The sequence below is a fragment of the Neofelis nebulosa genome, chromosome 2 (genome assembly GCF_028018385.1).
Source record: "Neofelis nebulosa isolate mNeoNeb1 chromosome 2, mNeoNeb1.pri, whole genome shotgun sequence".
Taxonomy (NCBI): Eukaryota; Metazoa; Chordata; class Mammalia; order Carnivora; family Felidae; genus Neofelis; species Neofelis nebulosa.
Genome location: NC_080783.1, coordinates 54485695 through 54511770, shown reverse-complemented (window position 1 = coordinate 54511770; position 26076 = coordinate 54485695). Strand labels below are relative to the sequence as shown.

Sequence of the window (26076 nt, the reverse complement as noted above, 5' to 3'; positions counted from 1 at the left end):
ACCCCAAATCAAATAATATTGCAAATCTGTATGTTTGTCGATTGGTGTAACTGTAGAAGTCTTCCTAACTCCTTGCTTCATTTGTCCTCTCCTTATCTACACGTTTGACACAGTAAAAGTGACGGAAGCCACCAATTGATGACAGATATTTTAAAGCTCAAAGTGGAGTGCATTAAGATAGTTAATAGATTCTGGAGGGGAGGGGGTAGAAAAGGCAGCAGCACACAAACTACAAGATGAACAAGCCAGTTTGGTACCTTGGAGTTCTTTGCTAAACAAAATGTAATAAAAGATGGACAGATGCTAGCACATCACTCTATTGGTGGATGCACAAAGAAAGGAATATTCATTTGTAGTATAGCAGGACTGCACTAAAAGAGCACGAAGGAAAGACCAACCCTGCAGATAACAATCAGATACAGCAGTCACTCTACCTCCTTTTGTTTATTAGATGTTTTCCTGGAATGTATGTGCAAAAAGACCTTGAACTATTTGAATGCACTATTTAAAAGATTTTTTTTTTGAAACAGAGTTCTTTTGGCAATGCAATAATCCCATACCCTTATTTTAAAATTCTATGATCTTACGGATTAGATTTGCTTAAATTAGAAACATCTATAGTGAAAAGTTATATACCTGAAGAACAGGTCAATAAATCAGACAAATGGGAAAAAAGTGATTCTATTAAAGGGAAGAAACACAGTCAGTGAGCTTCCCCATGGAAAATGTATCCTTCTTAAGTTCCCTACTGATATCACCAACCTCTCATTAGCAAATGTCTGGTCTCCCGTTTTGTAGAGAAATGAGGAAGCTGAATGAGTTTGTCCCTGATGTTACATTTTCTTCTGTCTGCACCTATTTTCTTTACATCTCTGAGGAAGAGGTATATACTTCCACCTGTCTCTCTATCTTTTACATTTCTTCTCTCTTTCCTATAGTTTTGGCTACTTTCTTTGTACTGGGTTCTTTCTTTCTGTTTACAAAATGCTGAAAACTCCATGTTCCAACAGTCATTCCCTGACTTGGTTCATTGCTGGAGTGTCCCACTATCTTCCCTCTGGTGCAGGACTTAAGTGGTCATGGGATGTGGTTCTTCCACTTCCTTTCTTCCTGTTTATCCTTACCTTCCTGCAAAACCCATGGTGTCTCTCCAGTCTTCCTGTGTATTGGGTACAAGTCCCTTCCTGAAATGCTTTTCCCCCTTGATGCCCACAAACACTGGCCTTGCCTGGTTCTCTAAGCTTACTCTAGGTCCCCTTCACTAGCTCCTGTTCTTTTGCCTGCCCCTAAGTGTTGGCATGCCTCAAGATTGCACTCATGTCCTCTTTTGGGTGTTATATGATCTAATTCATTCCAATAACCTCTTCTAGCACATTGACATAGATTCCTAAATCCATAGGTGAAATCTCTACATTCCTCGCAGGTTCAAGATGTTTTGCCCCTAATAGTCTGTGGGACATCTATTTTTAGAAGTTTCATGCATATTTCAAATTCAACATGCCTGGTACTGAATGAATTATATGTTCCACATAAGGGCCCTTCCAAGCAGTCCCCATTTTAATCAATGACATTACTAGTTGTATGTCAGGCCTGCCAGCAATAACTCTTGAATTCTTCCTTCTCTTAGCTTCTATGTGTAATAAATGGCCTAAGTTTATTGATATTATCTTCTAAATATTTCTTCTATCAGCCTTATCCAGCAGACATTGACTCAGCATCCACTGTGTGCCACTGCTTCATTTTAGGCCCTCAATATTCACTGTGGATTACTATAAAATTTCTTTCTAGATCATACTACCTCTAGTCCCCAAGCCCATCTCCTCTCTTTTCCCCTTCCGTATGTTCTCATAAGCCTCTTCATATAATTATATGTTGACCTTGCATTAACTGTCATTTCTTCACAATTAAAATTATTACCAGGATAGAGATATTCTTGAGTCCTACAACAATGCCCTAATTCATCTGTGTGCCCAGTGTACAGAAAGCCATTGGTGGGCAATAATATGATGAAATATAGAATGTTAAATTCATGCAGTGCCTTTTAGCTTCACAAATAAAAATAGTAGAAATTCACTGTTAATGGCCAAATCATAACCAGTGAAATAAACATAGATAGAACAGATATTTCCACTACTGATTACATAAAATACTTGTATCATTGTTGCTGAAGATATATATATGCAACAAATATTTAATGTCATTTGAGGTTGAAACAATTCTCTTAAGAATACATCCTTGAGGGGCGCCTGTGTGGCTCGGTTGGTTAAGCGTCCGACTTCGGCTCAGGTCATGATCTCACGGTCTGTGGGTTCGAGCCCCGCATCGGGCTCTGTGCTGACAGCTCAGAGCCTGGAGCCTGTTTCAGATTCTGTGTCTCCCTCTCTCTGTGACCCTCCCCCATTCATGCTCTGTCTCTCTCTGTCTCAAAAATAAATAAACGTTAAAAAAAAATTTTTTTTAATTATTAAAAAAAAAAAAAAAGAATACATCCTTGAGATGTACTAGGACAGAGTCATAACAACAAGTACATGTGTCAGGTCAAATTTTTTGATTTGATAAAATGAATAAATCTATAGATTTTATTATCTCCTTTATTAGGAATCCTACACAAACCTGCATATAAACAATAAGTGTGAAGCACACATGAAAACAAATTATCATCAAAGTATAGCCCATCCTCTTTGCAACTAAACTGATACCCTGTCACCATGGCAAGGTTTCAGTCATAGCAACACTACGGTTCTTATGTTGGGAGACTCATGAGATGGTTGTAGCTCAACAACCCACTTTGGCAATGTGGTAAGCAGTCATTAACCAATAACATCAGAGTATATTCATTTGAGTTATCAACAATTACATGATTGATATATTTATGCAATAATATTCGTTCAGAAATTTCAAATACTATGTCTTATGCCATTATCTAATTTTCCCCACCCTTTTAGATAATAGATATCCATTACTGAAGGTGTCATTTTGCAGACTTTGTGTCTTACTGACGATACCATTCATGGTCAACCCAGATCCCCAAGGCACATAACGTTTATGACAGGTGGCCGGAGATTGACCCAGTACTTTTGGAGTCCTCTAGTCACCTATTTAGCTCCTTCCAACTAGACTCCTCATTTAGATTTGATCTGATTCCAGGTGTCCTCAAGCATTGCCCACCATAGTACAGTATAGGCTGGTTTATCTCACAACACCTACAAGGCTAGCTGACTTGCTTTATTAGTCACAGGACTTCTTGTTGGAAAATGTCTGATCTCAATCCCTCACTTGAGGGTGAGATGCTCAACCACCTTTGGAAACAGAAAGAGTTCTTTATATGGCTTATGCCATTTTGCCGATGTGGAAAACAAAATAGAGTACTTATATGACAAGCTCAGAGACACAAAAAACCAATAATAGACATGGAAGTTAAAGCTAGTTTTTAAAATTCTCAGGGCACTCAAATATTATACATTGGGTCAAGCTGATCCTGATGGAGCCTTTTACATCTAATGCTGCATTACCATGCCTCCAGCTAAATCCCTGAAACACTGCCTCTTCAAGCACAGTTGATCACTGTGAAGCTTGCTAATTCCTAATTAACTATGTTTACGTGTGATTTTCAAATCTTGGCCTTTAGACTAATCCTGGAAGCAGGGAAAATTGTCTATGAATTAAAGTGACTCTTCACAGAATCATTATCTGTATGTCCTTACGTTAACAACAACAACAACAACAACAACAACAACAACAAAAAGCTTATTTATTTTAAGTAACTTAGGATCCATGAAAGTTAGGTGGCCAATTTTGTAAGTCCAAAATAGGTCCTGTGCTGTAATTTTCTGCCAGACTACAATCCTGAGTTAGGATATTCTGGTCTTCCCATTTGAAAGCCCATGTCAGTTTGGTTCTGGTCATTGGGCTATACCACGCAGTGAGTCTGTGGCCCAATGAAATGATAGTCATTGCCCAGCTCTGCACGACAATTGCCCTGTTGTCCTTCATGCCACTTGGCTGGGGAGCAGAAGCTGCCAGTCTCACATTCAGATAAAACAGTGGCCCCTCCAAATATCTCCTTGTTAAAAGCTGGCAGCCTACACTCTGTATCAATGAGCTGGCACTGATATTAGTGAACGTGTCACTCTCCTAAGGGAGCACAAAAGAGGGCTGGTTTGCTGGAGTTTGAATCTAATGAACAGCTTTCTCCTATTTTGTGTAGTTTTCTAGGCATTTGACTTGTACAATAGAGAAATCATATTTCAAATTTTCCACGTTGAAAAATTGCCCCTTTTCCGATTTGTCACTGAGAGATGTGAAACAGTTATTTCTGAGGCAGCTTTATTATGGAAAACAGAATAAGTAACTCCTGTCACTCAAATCAAGTCCCCAGGGAGTAGGTCCAATAATGATTCAAAAGCCAGGAATAAGATTAAAAACTAATTTTCTAGGTGGAATGAGGAGCAGGTTCTTTTTCTTCTAAATGAATGGCCCTTTACAGAGGAAACATCGATTCACAAGGTATAAGGAAAAACATTTGAATTCTGCTCCTCCCACGTCTTTCCTTCTAGATGCAGAGATTAGGTGTTAGCTTTGAAACTCTAGGTAGAGTGGGGTGCACACTGACAATGGAAAGGTCAGCTTGAGAGGGACTGAGGAAACTGAGTCTTTCTTCATCTAAAAAATTGTATCTTTATTTAATAGAGAAAATACAAAAAAAAATTACTTTCTTCAAACAAGCTCATCGCCTTAGGCTGCTCCATGGAGATAGGTACGGGCTGTCACTGTTCACGGACCTACCTGGGTACTGCCTGTCCTAAGGAGACTGCAGACATTCAGGAGCTGGACTTCTCAGGTGTAAAAAAGCTACCAATCCTCTTAAAAAATATAGTGCTAAAAGCCAATCATACTTTCACATTTTGAGTCTAGCATTTGTGCCTAAATTCAATCTGCTTTATTATGAAATTGTCAAAGGTAGCTTTATATTTAAGGTCTATGGGTCGCAGGAGAAAGTCTGTTGACCACAGAAAGTCTCCTCTAAAAAGTGATGTTAATTCCAGAGGCCTGAGTGCCCAAAGGGGCTTGTCTAGAGTTTCTCATCATCTAGATCCCTTGGGAATACTGTGACATGGGGACTTATGGCTAAAAGTTTCTTTCCCATCTGACCTGTGCCCTGAGATATATAAACGCATCAAATCATTGGAAGTTATTGTGAAAATAACACAGTATTTAGAAATAGAGGGAAAAAAAAACCATAGCCTCTCACACTAAATAGGAGGATTTTTTAAAATAATTTTTTTAACGTGTATTCATTTTTGAGAGAGAGAGGGACACAGAATGTGAAGAGGGGAGGGGCAGAGAGAGAGGGAGACACAGAATCTGAAGCAGGCTCCAGAATCTGAGCTGTCAGCACAGAGCCCGACATGGGGCTCAAATCCATGAACCATGAGATCATGACCTGAGCCGAAGTTGGACACCTAACAAACTAAGCCACCCAGTCTCCCCTAAATAGGAGTTTTTAACCTAGGGAGTCTACAGACATCCAAGGGGCCCATGAATTCACAGAATCCATGAACTTGAGTGGCAAGAAAATGTACCTTTATTTTCATTTATCTCTGATAAAAATTTAGCGTTTTCTTCAATTATAAACGAAGGCAAAAAACTATAGCAGTCTTAGCAGTACCTGTGACTATGTCCACCAATAGGAATAAGATCTTGTCATCAGATATTACAGTTGTCATAAAAAGCTTGAAACACTGTGCCTCATCATTACTTCAAAATTATGGTAGATATTATACCTGTTGCTAGATCTTATTTAGCACATTATTGCTATGTTACTATATCATAACAAACATTTGACAACTGTATTTATTGTAGTTTGGTTTCCTTTGTAAAAGTACAAGTTAATTTTATGGACTTAAAAACATTATTCTGAAGGGCACCTGGCTGGCTCAGTTGGGTGGAGCAAGAGACTCTGATCTCAGGGTCACAAGTTCGAACCCCACGTTGGTCGTAGAGATTACTTAAAAAAAAAAACGAAAACAAATATGAACATCATTCTGAGAGTAGGCTGCTAGTTGGCCACAGGTATCCATGGTACCAAAAGAGATTAAGAACTTTTGTGTTTATGCCCATTACTTCATTCTGCCTTCTTTCTGTTTCTAGCTATCGTTTCAATCACTTTTTTTTTTTTTAAACCAACATCCTAAATTCCCTTCTCTGTCCCCAAGTGTCCTTTCATTGGTTCAATTATTTAAACCAGATAGGCTTTCACAGCTAAAGTCCTATGGAGAACCGGTCCCTCTGATGAGAATCCTCTTCTCTTCCACCCCCAGATCTGGGCCCCTGTTTGCAGGGCCGACATCTTTCTCACCAGGCAGAGAGAGCTTAAATCCCCTGCCGAGGTGTTTCTTTCCTTCCCAGACAAGATCAACATCTCTCTCTTTTCATTAAGCTTGTCATCACTTGTTTGGTATTCACCTTTCCAGACAGTATGCTGTCATGATGGCAAGGCCCAAGTCTGCCTAATCCACCATCATATACCCAGTGCCTAGTACGACACAGAGCATGCAGTGGGGGCTTAATAACACATACATAGATAGGCCATTTTGTAACTTTTGATTTAATATATTTTTTAACTTTTTGATTTAGTGTATTATATGCATTTTTATGTTGCTTTTACTTACTGTAAAGCTGCATATTTTATCGGGTATAAGGACTTTACTGAAATAACTTCCCTCTACTGATCATTTTGCTTCCACCTGTCATTAATACAAATAATGCTACAGGAGGCATTTTCATATGTAACATTTTATTTTTCTTGCTTTGTATTTAGAATTATTTCCTTGGCATAAATTGTAGGAAGAGAAATTAACGGTAAAATGAATGGAATAAATGTTTTCATGGTTTTTGACTTATTCTATGATGCTGCTTTCCAAAAGAGTTTTCTCAATTTGGGGTGCTGGGTGACTCAGTTGGTTGAACATCCGACTCTTGGTTATGGCTCAGGTCATGATCTCAAGGTTCGTGGGTTTGAGCCCTGCGACTGGGCTCTGCAGCTGACAACACAGAGCCTGCCTCAGATTTCTCTCCCTCTCCCTCTGTCCCTTACCTGCTCGCACTATTTCTGTCTCTCTCAAAATAAATACAGTTAAAAAAATTTAAAAAAGAGTTTTCTCAATTTAAAATGCCATAAGTAACATAAACAGAACATCTACTAATGAATTTTCAAAATACTTAAAAACTTTACTAGTTATTAATTATTATTCTTATGGATTAATCAAAAGACTGGATAAAATTTTTCTTGAAAAGAATAAAATAAATAACTTTTCCTTAACTCAAAATGTGGCACCCTAATTTCCCATTAAGTGAAAATATTTTATTTATTAATGGAGAAGTAAGAACAAAGATATTGTCCTAGGAAAGGCAAATTGTTTTAACTTAAATATGACCATTTGGCTAATCAAATGAATAAAAATTATCATAAAATTCTGACGGAAGTTTAAATATTTGAAAGCAAAGAATAAAATAATCTCTATTATGACAAGAAATTCTAGTATTTATGTCATTTCATATTTGAAAGAAAACAAAGCACATATTTTGTAGAGGCTAATTAGTTGATAGCATACCGAAATTATTAAAAAATTGCACACTAAGAAAATGTTTTGCAAGAAGCCAGAAACAAAATGTATGAGCTGACAAGTTTCTCATTTACTGACATAAATGCCAGAAGGGACTTGTTAGGCAGGAGCGTGTTTCTTATTCTGATTACACCACCCCTCTCCTCCTCAGTAGCCAATCCTGTCTCCAGGCAGGGCTGCTTCTCCACAGGGAACACCCAGGTTTCTCTCTCAACAAATGGAGGTATGTTGGGTTGTCCTTTCTTGTAGCACTGTAACTGTGCATAGAGCAGTTTGTTGACCTAGGAGGTGGGGCATGCATCTTATTGAAGATGAAGGAAAAAGAGCTAACCAGGGTCTTCTTGCCCAGTCCATAGTCTAGGGAAGGTGTTACAGCTTCCCCATTAAATTCTTTTTAATGGTATTAATTTAATATATATATGCTAACTCTGTGACTGCCATGTGCAGGACAAAGTACCCGGAGCCACAGTGGCCATGATGGATGAGCTACATTAACCTGTGGGAGAAGGAGTAGAAAGACATTTCCTCCATTTATAAAAATGTGAGGAAGACCAAGAAGGACCTTCCCTATATATTTACATATCCCACTGGGAGAGTCAGGCTCATCAAGCCTTGATATCTGGAAGGAAAACACAAGTGTTAATAATTGCCATGAGATAATAAAATAAGCACATAAAGAGAAATGTAAGTTCAGGTCACTGTTGCATGGCAGCATGGCATGAGATGATCATAGAATCAAAAGGACAGGGCTGGGAAAGTTCTTTCAACAATGGTTGCTTTTTATGGCTAGCATTTATTGAGTGTCTGTTACATGATAGGCACTGAAGCAGGCATGATTAGTTCATTAATCCCCAAAACTCTGGGAGGTAGGTATGAGCCCTCCCATCTTATAGGTGGGGAAACAGGTCAGAGAACATGATTTGGTTAAGGTTAGCTGGTCAGTGAGAAGTGGAGCTAATCTGTGTGAGTTCAAGCTCACATGCAAGGTATGTAAATGGCACGCAAAAATCATACTGTGGTTAATATGTCCTTATTCAAAGCCACTCAAAACTTGATTTTTCAAAAATAAAACCAGTTGTAAAATAGGGTGGGGATAGAAATAACACCCCTTTCTGAAGTGTCAGACTTCTAGAAGTATCACTTAGTGGAAAAAAATCTCAAATAGCGTTCAGAAAGCACATGCAGTTATAGTTCATGGACCTTTAGTCAAAGGTGGCATATCATGGTAGTGAATCTGAGAGGCTGCCTGGGTGGGAATCTGGCTTGAAGCTATTTTCTTTCTGGATGACTCTGAGCCATCATTTCCCCTTGCTATGTCTCACTTTCTAGTATCCATCAGAGGACTGTATTATTAAATAAGATAGTATACATAAAACATTTAGCATGTAAATATCAGACACACAATAATCATTCAGTTACACATTAATTATTAGTAGTACTGCTGTTAAAATTATTTTTGCAGGTAAGTCTAATAAGATTGGATCTGGCTCTCTAGGATCAACTATATTAGGTACAGCATAATGGCAGATGATGATAGCTGACCACTACAAGGGCCACCTGTCACCTCTCACTGATGGCAGCAGGAAGGGGACACTCCACAAGAGGTTAAAAAAAACAACAACTCAAAACTAAGAATATCAACAATGGGCATTTTTATTATGCTTTACATTTTGCAATGCTCTTTCAAAGTCACTTTATTTGATCCACAAAACACCACCGTGATGCAGGGAGCGCACTATTCCTAGTTTACAGAGGAGAAAACAGGCTTGGAGAATTGAATGCCTTTTCTGGAGTCATGGCTAGTTAAAACAGCAGAGAGTACCATGGTCCACAGATGTGCTGTCCAATTCAGTAGTCATGTGTAGTACTTAAAATTAAATAAAATTAAATACTCAGCTTCTCAGTAGCACAAGCCACATTTCAAGTCCTGAATAGCTGTATGTGGCTCATGGCACTCATATTGGACAACACAGATTACAGACCATTTTTACCACCACAGCATATTTTATTCTGATAGAGCTGGCCTATAAAAATGAGAACATCAAGCTGTTAATGTGTGATGCCATGCCAGTTTCCACAACAGTAAACCTGATTCTCGCAGAAAGAAGTCAGGGAAGTGGAAAATACTTTATAAATGTTTCTATGCAAAACACTTTAAGCTTTATACTATAAAGCTAAATTAGTGTGGTACCATCAGAACTGGGCCTAGAATCCCCCAAAGCGCCTAGTACCAGTGCCCTGAACAAAGAATCTACAAATACTTATTGAGTGATTCTATTTGATCATCCATCCAATCTCAAAAAAAAATTTCACTATAAGAGAATTTTTCCTGAAGTAAAAAGTGGAATGTAATAAAATGGATGCAATAACCTTCATTAAAATCTTAGGGACATTTATGGTGGTGCATTTATAAAATTATTCAATGTACACACAAAATCCTCTTATGTTCCAGTATCTTGTCAATGCAGAAGGGTTGTAAATAAGTGTAATCAAAAGAGATGAATACCGGTTAAAATGATATGTCTAAAGATGAGAAAAGTTTTTGATAGTAATATAAGCCTTAACAAGGAGATATCTGAGGTTTTGCTTCTTGGAATTGTTTATAACATGTCCCAAGTAAATTATAGGTTAATAGAGCTTCAGTAAATCATAAGTGAGTCTCAACTTTTGCTTCACTTTCTTAGAGCAATGTTAGGAAATAGTTTTCAGAAGTCGAGAAACTAACAATAAATGCTCAGTATGATTTGGAAGCAATATAAAATGCTCAAAAGTTTCAGAAGTTAGTTTCTAGAGTATGACAACACTTAACTCTCTAAGAATCTGCAGCCTTGCCTGGCAGGATGCTGTTGTCAAATTCAAGGTGCATGGGCAAAGATGGAGGCAGTTTCATTTTTTAAATTGACTTTGAAAGTCTTAATGATATATGTACATTTCATGAAAATATGAGCCTTAGTATAATGGTCTGTTCTCTTTAGACAGATGGGACTCAATTTATGTTCTACATGATTGTACCCCAGAATTTCAGACTTAAGATGTTTGTCATAAATATAGTTAATCTATTATTTTATGAGGGATACTAAATCTCGGCCTCCTGGATTTGGATAGATGTATGCCAAATTTATGATGGCACTTGTCTATAAATGACAGATGCTGTCAAAGCTGAAAACTATCATTTTCTTCTACTAAACAGCACAAGGTCTTGTTGCTAGAGACAGAAAGGGGGGAGGAGGCAGTTACAAAGACCTTGCTGGCTAATCGATGGAGTCCTGTGACCGTCAGAGGAAATGAGAAGTTGTCATTTGGAAAACTTGGCCCCATTTGTAACAACACATAAAAACTATGAAACACACAGGGGAACCCATAAAAATGACGAGGCGAGGGTCTCTCCATTTGTATCCTCGGCAGAAAGACTCTTCGATGAAACTGAAAATACACTTTTTAAAGCAATAGGGTAACCATAAAAAGCTAAACAGACTTTGCAGGTAAGTTGATAACTACTTTGGGTTCATACTTGAGGAATTGCCCCAATGCAAAAGCACAATATGCTGAAGACTAAAATGAGCTGTTCTGAGGTATTCTGTCCTCTTTCCTTCCTTCTTTTGTCTTTTCTGACACTGTCATCTCACAGTTCCCATGGTAGGGTCATGGGTATAGGATAAACAAAACCATCTCCCTATTCCTAGTGGGAATATTTTAGATGGAATGATTCAGAATGCCACTGAAAATGTGGACGGTGTTCAGGACAACCCAGCTGGACCCTTTGGGGGTCAGTTCAAGGTTTCTGCCATATTGGAGATGCCTTACCCAGTGTCCACCTCTATTTCAGTGAGTATATTTGGCTCTAGACACATAAAATCTATAATTGTCAAACTGGAGCTTTGAGAACATTTGGCAGTTACCTGAAATGAGTGTTTTCATTCAAACTTTCCCTGGAAAAGATCTGTAACCTCTAAAGCTTTGTTCTATTACAGTTAAATGCTACAGACAACATACTGCAGAGGAACTAAGGATTATTAAGAAAACAAAGCCGTAATGGCTCTTTCAACGCCATATATTTTACTGAAAAATATCAATAGTCAGCAAGTAATTTAAAAATAATATATAAAGGGATGAGTTAAACAGGTGTTGGGTACTAAGGAGGGCATTTTTTTTTTAATATGAAATTGTCAAATTGGTTTCCATAAAACATCCAGTGCTCATCCCAAAAGGTGACCTCCTCAATACCCATCACCCACCTTCCCCTCCCTCCCATCCCCCATCAACCCTAAGGAGGGCACTTTTGATGAGACCCGGGCATTGTGTGTGGGTGATGAATCACTAGATTCTACACCTGAAACTAATACTGCACTGCATGTTAAGTAGTTGGAATTTAAATAAAACTTGGGAAAAAAATTAAAGTATGGTCCTACTCACTAATTCTTAAAAAAGTGGTTTAGTGGTTTCTGACTTGGCCCATTGGGATACTTGTATTTATTCCTAAGTAAGAGAAGTTTAGAAGTAATGGGAGTAATGGCATATGCATCGAACAGGAAGCCCTGACTTCCTGTTCTGACTCTATTGGGATATGAGTGGTGCAACCTCACACAAACTATTTCATGTTTCCTAGATCCATGGTCCTCATCATTACTATATTTTGGAGAGCAGCTTGAAGGTGGTAACTATGTATTATTTTCCTTTGTAGCCCTAATATTTAACACATTTAAAAAAACACAGTAAGTTGGAAGCTCTTTGAGGGCAAGAAAATATCTTTCTGTTCATTGTTGCACCCTAGTATCTGGCCAGATATACATATATGCAATATTATTTAGTATAGATAGTAAATATTTCTTGAATAAATAAATGGACATGAAGTTTGTTGCATGAATGAATAAAAGATGGATACCAATTTCTGCCCTAACAGTCACAGGGCTACTGAGAGGGTCATACAAAAATGTATGTTACTGGATTTTGTAAACTGAATGAATTTAAGGTGTTCCTATTGTTATATTTCAACCAGAACATGCTGGTTTCATTATCTTTGCTCTTAATTGCATTCATAAATATATCTATAGCATTTTGAATCATTCCATCTGCTTTCATCTGTTCAGACAGCAACTGATTAAAGGCTGTTTAGCTCTAAATAGCTTTATATACTTTGAACTAGAAACGGATTTTCCCCACTTGATATCTAATTAATTAAAAAAATCTAGTGCTAAAGACTAGACATATGGACCATTAGGGTTGACTATCACAATATTTTATCATTAGGTTGATTATAAAAATATTTTATTATTTTCAAGAAATAGGGTTTTTTTGAAGGCTCTGGTTTTCTTTGAACCTGTTACGAGGGGTTAAATGCTGTCACAAAGAGCATTCAGTTTGATGTACAGGGCATATTAGCACAGGGAAGTGTACTGTCATATGGCATTATGACACTTGAACTCCAGGGAGATATTTGGGTCGAGTGTCTGGCTAATACGTCCCAGTCATCTTCCTGAAGCTGCTTAATGCTTGCTGTGTTTTGACCCTAATTCTCCTAAAGCACATTTCTCCTCCCTCCTACCATGTTTTGAACTCCCATTGATGCATCGTTAAAAGTTGGGATAGATCCTGGGAGACCAGGAAGCCATTTCTTTGGATTTTACATTTAACTCTACCTCAACTTCTAACATGTGAATGGGACAACTATTTTTAACTGCCTTTAATGAAACATATTTAATTTTTTCAATCATGTGGTCAGAGCTTCTTACAGTAAGTGAAATAAACGCTCATTTTGTTTACTGACCTGAGAGAAAAAAAAGAAAGCTTGCCATGATACCCTGAAATTTTTATATCTGATAGCTCCATTAAAATAAATCTACTTGTATTGCACAGACCCAGCTACAATATGAGCCACATTATATCTCCAAATGTATCATAAAATAAACAAACAAAAAAAAGGTTGTCCCAAGTGCCAAAATAGCAAGTAATAAAGCTTTTCTAACTCTTGGAAGATCGTTAGGCTGCTTCTTAGATAAATAATCTGTGCTCTTAAGGAACAAACAGAGGTTATCTGTTGGTCCGATGCTCCCTGTTAGGTACTCTGAAATAATACTTTTCCTTGACTGATGTTTGGTGAATCCCAGGATGCTCCACTCCCAGGAGTTCCTTTCCTTGATATCTATTTCCTCTCCCTCAAGATTTGTGCCAATTGAACATGATTTGTCCTCTATTGCTAAGTTACTGATGCTAAAATATGAGAATGGAAATGGAATTAGCTAGTCACGTGGATGCTGTGAACATCTGGATATTTGAAATCTGGTGGCTGAGACATCAAGTAACCAACACGTTCACTTTTGATTTAAATATCTAAGAACTTTCTCTGTAGCTACTGCACATGTCTGCTTGATAGGAACTCCTCATTCAGAAATGAAAGACCAACGCTAGGGAACTTCGGTCTCATAAGAATTGGCAGTCAACCATGACTTTGCACTGTGACTGTTACTCTAAGTTTTGGTTGATTTCTTAGAGACAAATAAAACATTTGTCTCAAATAAAACATTGTCTCAAATAAAACATTTTGGTCAGTTAAGTGTCATAGTCGCTATTCCTCTGCCCTTTCCCTTCCTCTTCCTCTCTACATTCCATGTAGACTATTTATGAAGGATTGGATTTCAAGTCTTCTGTTCTTCTAAAACAGAGTTTTAAATGGAATCAAAACCAGTTTCTGAAAAATCTAGGACTCTGACAAAGCTGTGGGAGCTTTTTAAGGATTCAGAAATAGGTAGTTAGCAATAGATTACACATTACATTGTTTAGACCAGATTTCTCAGCTGGGCAAAGTTTCTAATTTTCTAACTTGAAAGTTCTACTAAATGCATGTGGGAATTCTTGTTTAGACACCGATATTCAGTTGAAGGTGACAGAAGAACAAATATCCATTTAGCAAATACAACCCACTTTATTTTTAAGTAGTGCCACCTTTCAACAACTTTGGTATTGCTTTTGTGGATATGACAGAACAAATAAAATAAGTTCATTAGTGTTAATATTTGTAGAAAACATAGGGAAAGGAAGAAGTAATCTGAATAAGCTGACCAATGAATTACCAAATAATTTACACATATCTTGAGTACGGAAACATGGAAAATGAGGTAACTCCAAAATGTCACTGGTTACCATTACTTCTAGTCCAAGTCTGGACAATGACACAGTGAGTGAGGCCAATGCTGTTAGACCACAAGTACTTTGCAGTGGATAGAGAAGTGGCGGAGGAAGCAGAGGATGCAGGGTCAGAGACCACCACATAGCTACTGAGGAAGAGATTCTGTGGCTCTCTCCCTACTCTCACCCCCTACGGTTCTTCTAGACCTCAGTTCTCTTTCCTACTTGATCCTAGTGTGTACTTAATGCTCACTAGGCAAACACAAGTGCTTAGAAAGTCTCTTTCACTAAGCAGTCACTAGTATTCGACAGTAGGAATAAGTCCCTTGAATTGTTTAAATTTTCACATGTGTTCATTGGGTACCTTGTAGGTATAAGGTACTCAGGCCTCTGAGTAGGTATGGTGACCCAGGCCCCTGTATTTGGATTTTCTATTTCCACATTGCTTTTTCCTTGGCTGTGTATCTTAGTCTTTGACTTTTTTTTTTCATGCTTCCTTTCCTCTTCTTCCACGTCTTTCCTTCTCTTTTTAATTGTCTTCTCTACTTTTGTTGGTCCTTCTCTATTTTCAACATTTTCTTTCCACTCAATACTTTTGCTACTATCCCTAGACAAACCCAATTCCCAAGTAATAATATAACTAAGGGGAGCACTGAGCATACACAACAGCAATACTGGAACATTCACAACACCTACCAACTGTGCTATTAGCTTGCAACACAAAATAAGCTGAAAGAATGGGCTCACATTGTTTTATCATTTTGTGTATAAGTTCTGCTTTGCTTCAAGAGCATAATTCAGGTAATAAAACCTTTGGCAGGGTATGTTTCATAGAGGCGACAATATCTTGTAGAAAATGAAACGAGGCAAGAAGTCAGGAGATGATGGATCCTGTTCTTCCAAACACTGGGTAACCTCCAGTAATAACTGCTGCAATATGGACTTTGCCTTAGTTTGCTATTTCGTAAACTGTGGATAATGCTTTATCCTAGTATCTGATAGACCTGGGTGAAAGATTAATTACATAACATACATAAAAAGACTTTATTCTTTAGAAGGGAAGAGGTGTGATGTAATAATCTAGTATTATCTGTTCATCAGATAACATGATTTAGTGATGCCATCACACAAAGAACAAAAAGGTTTTCTTATCAAATTTGAGTTAACTCAACCCTAGGCTGCAGAGCTCTTAGAACCAGCATTCCTGGGACCTGATCAATAATTGTCTCTTCCTAAATAGTCTTTTTGCCTGACCAGGCTATCTGAAAGTTCCTCTTATAGTAGTGGATTTGCTCTCCTCCAAAGGCCCTGAGCAGCCACAGGAAAGCATTGTTAAGTCTTCCCCTCAAATTTTACAAGGGTTTGAAGAGCAGAAGAGATTCAGAAGAGAAGTGTGTTTGTGTATGCGTTTGTGTGTGTGCATGCATGTGCACGTGCGCTTCCAACAGAGAGGTCCCTGAAGACAGAGTCAAACATAAGGGAAAGGGATATAATCTGTTAGTCTCCTTTCATAGACACTGTTCCTCAGTTAGTGAAACGAGATTACTTATCCTTCTTGCTCCCTGAAGGGCAGTTGTGTGTGAAAGTCTTTTAAACATCCAATTTAATGATATACATGCTAGAAGAGTGATTTTTTTCTCTTCTTTCTGAGTCATTCAGTTTGAATCTACTCAGAAAAACTGCTGATTCATTGGACTATGAAATACAGACTCTTATTTTTTCAACTTTTTTTCTTTTTACTTTTTTTTTTTTAACGTTTATTTATTTTTGAGACAGAGAGAGACAGAGCATGAACAGGGGAGGAGCAGAGAGAGAGGGAGACACAGAATCGGAAGCAGGCTCCAGGCTCTGAGCTGTCAGCACAGAGCCCAACGCGGGGCTCGAACTCACGGACCGTGAGATCGTGACCTGAGCCGAAGTCGGCCACTTAACCGACTGAGCCACCCAGGCGCCCCGTTTTTTACTTTTTTTAATGTTTATTTACTTTTGAGAGAAAGAGAGACAGAGCACAAGCGGGGTAGGGGCAGAGAGAGAGGGAGACACAGAATCCAGAGTAGGCTCTGGGCTCTGAGCTGTCAACACAGAGCCCAATGTGGGGATCAAACTCATGAACCACAAAATCATGACCTGAGCAGAAGTCAGACGCTTAACTGATTGAGCCACCCAGGCACCCCTGAAATACAGACTCTTCTTAGGAGGCATTTCCTAGTAGCCCATTTCCAATTATGTAAAGTTCTGTTAGTCAATTCATAACTTTTAAATAGCTCCCTTAAAATCCTCAAGTTCATGTAACTATGAGGGGAACTCTACATAGATCTTCAAAAATCAAAATCTCTTATTACTGAACACATTTCCAGATTCATTCAATAATGCCACTCTCGGGGCGCCTGGGTGGCGCAGTCGGTTAAGCATCCGACTTCAGCCAGGTCACGATCTCGCGGTCCGTGAGTTCGAGCCCCGCGTCAGGCTCTGGGCTGATGGCTCGGAGCCTGGAGCCTGTTTCCGATTCTGTGTCTCCCTCTCTCTCTGCCCCTCCCCCGTTCATGCTCTGTCTCTCTCTGTCCCAAAAATAAATTAAAAACGTTGAAAAAAAAAAAAAAAAAAAAAATAATGCCACTCTCAGAAAACTTCACCTTTTTGCCCCTCCACTCCCCTTTACTGCGGTAAAAGAATATAAAAATGTCTATTAATAAACAACTTTAAGAATTCCTTCACTGAAAATAGCTATAGCAAAAACCAAACATAAAGTGAATAAAAAGGTAATAAACTCAGTACTTTAGATTAGATCCATTTCTTGATTTTTGTCTAAACACATTGTGACCAAGTAGCCTCTGCTTATTTTCATGCATATATACATATACATATATATATATATATATATATTTACACACACACATATATATACTTAAATGTATATATTTAACAACATGGAATGGTAACATATCAAATGCCTAGATTCCGTGCAAACACATAACCCTTCCTGTGAAGGAAACATATTAATATCATAAAAACAAATCATGGAGAGTAACATGCAACTGCCGAGGGGAGGAGTGTAGGGTTGGGGCAGGGGACCAGGAGAAACACAAAGAATGTAAAGAACAAAAAGTGTCATTGACCTGATTTGTCAGAGCTGTTGCCTGTGATTGGAGTGATGGAGCAGCTGGGATTAGCCTTTGCGCTGTCCTTGGAAGAAACCATTTTGGGTTTATTTTTCGTTGCCTCTAGTGCTTTGACCTTCTTGGCATGTTTACTTCCTTTGTAGTGGGCCTCGGCCTGGCTCTACAAAGGAGAACAAATCAGGCTCATTTTTTTTGCTACTTACAAACACCACAATGGATGATCATGCAGGAAAATATACATTCATTCATAGGCACCACGGACATTTACAACTCAGCACTCAACTACGGTTTTGGCATTTCATGAAGTGGCCAACCAGTATCTAAGGGGTTTTCGTACATTGAAACCTTCTCTATAGCACAGAGGACCTGTGTCTTTTAAAATCAGACATTACGTGAGCGGACAACAGCACCAGGCCACAATTGTGATGAAGGTGAGCTTTGTCATCAGTTCCCTCCCAACACTCCCTTTGGGGTTACTTTTCAAACATTTAGCTGGCATCAAGCTGCTTTGGGTATGTCCTTCCACAAACATCCCACTTTGTTTCCCTTCAGCTAAAAGCCTGTTTGCCCTGTATCTACTTTCTTCTGGGCTCTGCTCTGAGAGCAACTGACGTGACAAAGCAACTTGCTGGTGGGTGGAAATGGTGCTACATTTTAGAGTCATCTACATGTGCTTCATGCATCATTTTGATGATTCCAGTTCCAAGAACAGATAATTAATTTTTATTTATTATTTATTTATTTTAATTTTTAATGTTTATTTTTGAGAGAGAGAGAGAGAGAGAGAGAGAGAGAGAGAGAGAGAGATACAAAGCACTAGTGGGGGAGGGGCAGAGAGAGAGGGAGACACAGAATCTGAAGCAGGCTCCAGGCTCCAAGCTGTCAGCGCAGAGCCCGATGTAGGGCTTAAACCCATGAACCATAAGATCATGACCTGAGGCAGAGTTGGTCACTTAACTGACTGAGCCACCCAGGCGCCCCTCAAGAACAGATAACTTAAGCCACAGAGGAGGTAGGGACAATCCTTGTTTCTCATCTCAGATGAGATTCTGAAGTCAAAGCAGTTAGGGTTTCACTCACTTATACACAAAGTATAGGTGGAACTGTGACTTCCATACTAGCTCGAAAGGAAGAAATCAAGACAAGTGACTACTAAAAATCTTTAAAAAACAAAAACCAGATTAGAGTAAAACAAGAAAACATTTGGTCAATTTGTTGACATTTGAAAAATCTCTCTCTGCCTAAAGAACACAGATTTTATATTTTGGGCATCTAGCACTAATAAACATATTAACAGAAGAATCTAAGTATATGTGCTTCAATTTCATTTTGAATAGAACCTGAAAATACAAACACGCATTTGGCAGAAGCAAAGAAACAAACAACAACAAAAAAAACAAATTAAAACATATATTATCTGGTATGTTAGCTTAGTTATAAAGGAGAAATAGATGATAAACTTATCATAAAATGACTTTTCATTAGAGAATTTCTAAAATAAAAACTTTATAAAATGTCAGTTTTCCTTATACATGTATGTGTTTGAAGATGGTTGCACTAGTGTTTTCACTCATTTTCCTCAGCAAGCTGAATACAGATGGGGTGCGTATGTGTGAATGTGCACACATGTGTAAGTAGGGAGATGGGAGTAAAAATGGACAGAAGGAGCCAGGTTTTAATTCTGTATTTCAACTAAAGATATGTAAGTGATTTTCTTAGCATTGAACCCTGATCACCCAAGGTCAATAGCCTTGTATTGACTTATATTGGTTTGCTTAAGGACTTGGTTTGCTATAGTTGGTTTGCTTAAGGACTTCTCATGTTGATCTCTGTCAAGCTGGAAAAAAATAACGATACCAAGGAAGGAGAAAAGTACAACGTAAGTTCTTTATGTATTATGAACTAAGAACGGTTAAGTCTAGTTGATATAGATGGTTGGATATAAATTAAGAAAATATACAAATAAAAATTTAAAAATTGATAACATGAAGTAATAATAATAATGACTAATATTACTGAACCACTGCCAAGCATAGTTCTAAATGTATTATGTGTATTGGCTCATTTAATCCTCATAATACTCTGTGAGGTAGGTACCATTATCAATTAGCATTTTACAAACAGAAAACTAGGCACAGAGAAGTTAAATAACATGTCAAAAGTCATACAGGTAGGTGTAGAAGCCGTTCTGTAGATCTGGAATGCTTACATTGGATACCCCTATTTAATGATTTGCCCACACATTTACGTACACATACTCACACTAAGTTAACATTATAATTTTATTAAAAGGGAAAAGTTACAAAAAAAGCATGCTGCTTTTAATGACTCAGTGAGAGAGTATGTCTTAATAGAAGTTTCTATGAGTAGGAAAAAACTACTTAATTCATAGAAAATATACTAGTATAGTACCTTAGGCCTGATCCTTCTGCTGAAGAGCTCGGAAAGTCTTACTTTTTAGGTATATAACAATTTCTACATGGTATCAGGAGACCTAATAACTCATCTTTCCAGTATACTAAATAGTGTGATGTTACTTTAGTGCCCTTCGGCTAATGAAACGAAACGTACGGTTCTCTAAATAAAACCTCCTAGCACAAGATAAGCAGAGTGTCATTTCCTCAATTACAATTTCCTGGCATCACTGCAGAAAGTTAACAGCATCAATTAGCACTTGAGATAAAGATCCAGCTAAGTGATGCCTCACTGGATGCCAAGATGGAAAGAACTCTCCATAGCCATGATCCACTTCCCTTTTGAGTTTTGGGGCATGGAGAGAAGTGCACCAAGGGAACTTAGCTTCTACTGAATGTTATTTGGGAAGGACTGTGGAATAAAGATAGTGGCAGGCACCACTCCCTCACATTTGCATCTTTCCAACTCCCGTGTGGTATTCTTGGTACTAGAACTTTGCTATCCTCAGTACTGTGTCTGGGGCAGTGTCAACAGCTTCTAAATCCTGGGCAAATCTTCAAGTGAAACTGAGACACTGTTAAATAGTAACACGATTAACCTGACTTCATTATCTAGGACTCTCCTTAGTTGAGGAACGAAAGAAACAAGGACAAGAGCCAGAAAACCCATGAACTAGGCAACACAATCAAGCCCAATCAACAATGGTTCTTGTATCACTTCTAAGAGACCTGGTTGACCAAACTGACTTACTTTACACCTCAGTGACTAAACAGCAGACATGTATTTGTCTAGCTCTAATGGCTTGCTTTCTGCTTCCCCGCCAAAAGTGCTACCATGCCCCTAACTGGCAATGATCAAAGAAACCTCTTGCCAAGAATTGTCAGAATTCAAAAGTCGCCTAAACCACCATACTGACTTCCACATAAGAATTCATCATTATCTAGGTCTTTCTCTCACAGGTCATCCCAGTAGCAACCTGACCATCTACCGGCAGAGGAATAGCTTCGACAGTAAATGACATCCTGAAATTTTCTCTTCTGTTTATCTCCATTTTTGTTACTAAAGCCTTATGTTTTCCCCAAATCTCTACATCTCTCCTCCCCAGTGGACCCCACTGGTCCAAACAAAAAAGTTAAAGACCGAGATAATGCATTGCTTCAAAAATAAAAAACATAACACTAAAAATTTCTAAAATCCACTACACTCCCATTTCTGGTTTTTACCTTATTCCTAATTTGGACTTCAGAGAGGTGCCTTGGATCTTGAAACATGACATTAAACTGTGCTCATTTTGTATAGAAAGGACAGTCCAAAGACAAACTTACAAAGTGGGGAAGAACAAAGTCCTCAACTATTTATTTACCAATAAGTCCCATCCAGTTGCTGTTTGAAAACTAATGAGAACTCTTTCCTTCATTAAATAAATTGCATCAGTAAAACTATTGGTGCCTATTTTTCTGAGACCTTAGATTTCAGTGTGTTAAGCAGTGCTACATGGGAAATAGAAGAAGTCAGTTACTTTTCAGAAAAACTCTATACACTAAAAGGCCAAATAAGAAAGAGGTCAGATGAACTACCATAAAAATGGGCTACATTAAAATGGGAAAACATTATTATTGTTGCACAAAAAACTATTTAGTACCTGCTACGTGCTAGACATTGAGAAAGATTAAAAATAAAGACCCCTACTCACAAGAGTGGTTGGAAGGAAAAGAAAGGCTTGCAAATAACTACAACTCAAAGCAGAGAGTGGAATTGTAAAGTGGGGTGTAAAGAGCAACAAAGAGGAATAGGAGTTAGAGAAGGGGCAAATCTCTTTGGTTTGGAGGCGATCACGGAAGCTTCATGACGAAGGGACATTCCAGCTGGGGCCTGCTCTGGGGGTGGGGTTCTGAAGTGGTGATGTGGAGGGGCACAACAGGGAAAGAGGGTCACATGGTGCTACTCTGAAAATTATTATCCCCTGTAAAGCAGAAAATGTATAATAGTGTTCTACAATTAAAACAATAAATGTTCTTTTCATAGGCATCTTGTAGAGAAAATGGTTATAAAGTAAGATGATGCTTTTGCATCACAGATTTTATCCTCTGCTCCAAACTATAGTCCTATATTAAAACAACAACTAAATTATTTATATCGAAGCTTTAATAATTGTTTGAGATAAAAGCATGGCACTTAAAATACTACAGCTAAACATATTAAGAAACAAACTAAAGACTAATAAATAGCTAAATCATTATTTAAATCTTTACTTTAACACAGACTATTTTTAACTATTAAAAGGCTTTTTGCATATTGTTGCATTGACAAAATCACACACTTTCAGAGACAAAGCTACAGCATATGAAACATAAAATGCACCCAAGAGCAAGGCTTACTTAATCCAAAGATTGCTAGTAAATCTTTCTGCTGGTATTTGCAATTGTAAGGCTTACACTATCAGTAATGACATACTACTGGCTTTGATATTTACTTCATTCAATCCTCAATCTATTGGGATCTATTGAAAACAAAGTCCAGACAAAATTATAACCAATATGAGCTTTTTAGCTTACAAAGACATAATGTCCTTGCTAATTTCTAATTTATAGCTAAGTGAAACACTCCAGGTTGCTACAATCTGTGCATAGTCGCCACGCTGTGTAACTCCAGGAATGAGTGAATGGTGCGCTCTGGATTCCTGCATGGCCAGAGTTCCGGCCATAGCGTTTCATATTCAATGGCTTTAGAGTACATATGTAAAAAAACAAACAAACAAACAAAAAAACAGAAAACCATCAACTCCAAATATTTCTATATTGCTAAAGAGAAAAGACATGGTTCTCTAGGAAGAAATGATGTGCATTCTGGACTGCTAATTCTCTTTGAGCTCAATTTAGATTCTATCAAATACCATTAGACAAAAGTGGAGTTCTTGGGTTGCTGCTGTTTTAAAATGCCAATATTTGACAACATGAGCTTTACACATATATTTGTTCACGTTATCAAAACATTCCCATGTAGGCAAATTAGCTCATTTCTTTCTTTAGTGGGCTTTAAGTTATCAAGTTAATTTTTCAAATGTAGCCTATTAGTCAGCTAAAAGTCTCAAAGCTCATGTTTCTGGTACATGATTCACTGGTGGAATTACTTTACATATTGAAACATGGAGAAGCTATAAATGGACCTAACAACTATGACAGAATTTACATAATGAACTAGAAAAACACTGCAGTTTGAGTTTAAAATCATTGAGAATACAGCAAAAAGTCTTTTTTTTTTAAAGTGCTTTAAAAAAATAAAATTGTTTTTTGCAGAGTTCCAAGTGAAGAAAATTTTGCATCATTTTTCCAGTGAGTTTTATATTTCAATTATGTGAAGGTGAATTATTAATTTAATTAAGTAATTAATTAATTAATTTAGAGAGAGCATACACAAGCAGGGGAGGGGCAGAGGGAGAGGGAGAGAGAGAATTCCAAGCAGGCTCCATGCCCAGCCAAGTGTGGAGCCCAACGCAAGCCTCTTTCTCATGACTGTGAGATCATGACCTGAGCCAAAATCAAGAGACAGACACTTAATCGACTGAATCACCTAGGCACCCAATAGGTGGATTATTAATTTTAGATGATTTCCAGCAATCTAAGATTCTTCTCCTGAATATTCACCTATACCATATGTTTCCAGTTAGGGATGAGTAAAGCAGGGCATTAAAGAGACAGTTAGTTATATGAACTTGACCATGTCAACTGTGATCTGAGCCCCAGATCCTTTAAGATGAAAACAAATCATTTCATTTCATTGAATTCTGCTCTCTCCTCCTTATTCTTTCCATTTTTTTTTTCAAATTAGGCCACAGTTAAAAAACAACTCAATCATACATATGTGTCAAGATGAAGTTTGTTCCAGAATATTAATTTCCAAATTCTATTCATGAATATCACAAATTACAGAGATTGTATTTTGAAAATATTTTTCCCCCACCAACCTAAGGTTTATGAGATTTTTTTTCAACATAAATAACAGATAAGAAAATGAGATTTATTTAATGTCACAATTTCTTTAACATCATGAGAATTTAGTTAAGAATTAAGCAAAAAGTATCTGAAATGCTTACCCTAAGAAAATAAGACTGCTTACTCTCCATTTCATATTACATTACAATTTTGAAAGGTATATTTATCTTGTTGTCTAGGCTTGGGGGTCAATATTTGAGTCAATTTAATAATAAATGTATGTGTAAACTCCTAGTATTTGCTCTACAGTTCAATCGAGGCAAGATGAAGTAAATAAAACCCAGGAAAATATGCCCTTAACTTCTCCCCCAAATCATAAGGGAGCTAATCATGAACTCCACATAGAATGCATTTATAAACCAGATTCTCTAAGTTATTATGCCCCAAATGGGAAAATTAGTGTTCTGTACACCAACATAATCTTGACTATGAAATGAGAACATTTATAAATTATAAAAATATCTAATTTTCTCAAAGAATTATGCATATGGGGCCTAATGTGTTAGAACTTTTAAATCTTAGAGTTTTTATGCAACACATGGATACTGTCTTTTATTTTTATAGTATGCTACAAAACATTAAGGATTCGGTAATAATTACTTAATATTCTTGAGTCACTTATTTTATGATTTTCCCAAAAGTGGAAACTATCTACCTCTCCCAAATTATCTTCACATCTTATATTAAACTGGGAAATTTTAGTTGCTCATTCTCAGCTACCTTGAAATATAAAGAAGGGCAATTCAGAATTTACAGTGATTTCACAGTTACATTCTAAGTATCTAATATGTTTGAAAGTGCTGCTATCTTTCAGTGGGGAAACGGATTGCCATTATGTGCTTTATAAGAGTGATTTTTGGTACTCAATGATAAGTAATGCAGTATAATTCAGGTCTACACATTAAAGCTGTGAGTCTATAGCTAACTAATTCAAGTCTTCTGATGGTCTTTTAAATTAGGCTCCCAGGCTTCCACACATTAATTTTTAATCAGTCTAGAAGGTATTACATTTACTTCCATTCCCATATTAAGGAAATTTACATAAATGATACAAAATAAATCTAAAATTAGAATTTGCATTGTGTCTCCTTATATTTGATATATAATATCTGTAAAGTAGACAAAAGTGGCAAAGTAACTTTGAAAGTGCAGTGATCAGAAAACTGGTTGAAGAATGGCATTAGTAATATGTTATATATGTTTAATATATTATTTATGTATCATTACTCATTTTAAAATCTCTTTTACAAAGTAGTTTTTAGTAAAACTCATACCTCCAAGCCCTAAACCAATTTTTAAAACCTAGCATACATTTTCTAATTCAAAATTAAGTGAATATGTAAATGTAAAGACTAATACCATATCCTTTCAAAACATACAGATAAAACTAAGTAAAAATGATGCAGTTGTACATATTTAGTAGTCACTTAGCTAACCTGAGTCATATTAAGGTGGTCTCTACACTAAAGTACAAGAGTAAACTAGAGATTTTCATTCCAGATTAATCTTGTCAATGTTCTCATATGTAAGATATTGGTCTACTGGAGGCAAAACTAAAATAAAAATGCCTATAACTTCGATTTACCCATAAAAAATTTAAAAAAAAAATATAAAATACCCATAAATATAAAAAATATAAATTTACCCAATATAATCAGCGAGGTGGACTTCTAGTTTCTGAATCTGTGTGATATTGTCTAAAAGTTCTATCACTGGGGTGCCTGGGTGGTTCAGTAAGTTGAATGCCAGACTCTTGATTTCAGCTCAGGTCATGATCTCGTGGTTGGTGGGATGGGGCCCCAT

The 26076-nt window shown here is 37.3% G+C and overlaps 1 protein-coding gene across 10 annotated transcripts in view; it reads right to left on the bottom strand.

Moving 5' to 3' along the window:
- ZNF385B (zinc finger protein 385B) overlaps positions 1-26076 on the bottom strand; it is a 405481-nt gene that overhangs the window by 13838 nt on the left and 365567 nt on the right. For all 10 annotated transcript variants that reach the window (XM_058712603.1, XM_058712524.1, XM_058712533.1 and 7 more), the window contains one exon: positions 17864-18026. In XM_058712603.1, coding sequence (XP_058568586.1) covers positions 17864-18026 — 163 coding nt within the window. The remainder of the gene's footprint in view (positions 1-17863; positions 18027-26076) is intronic.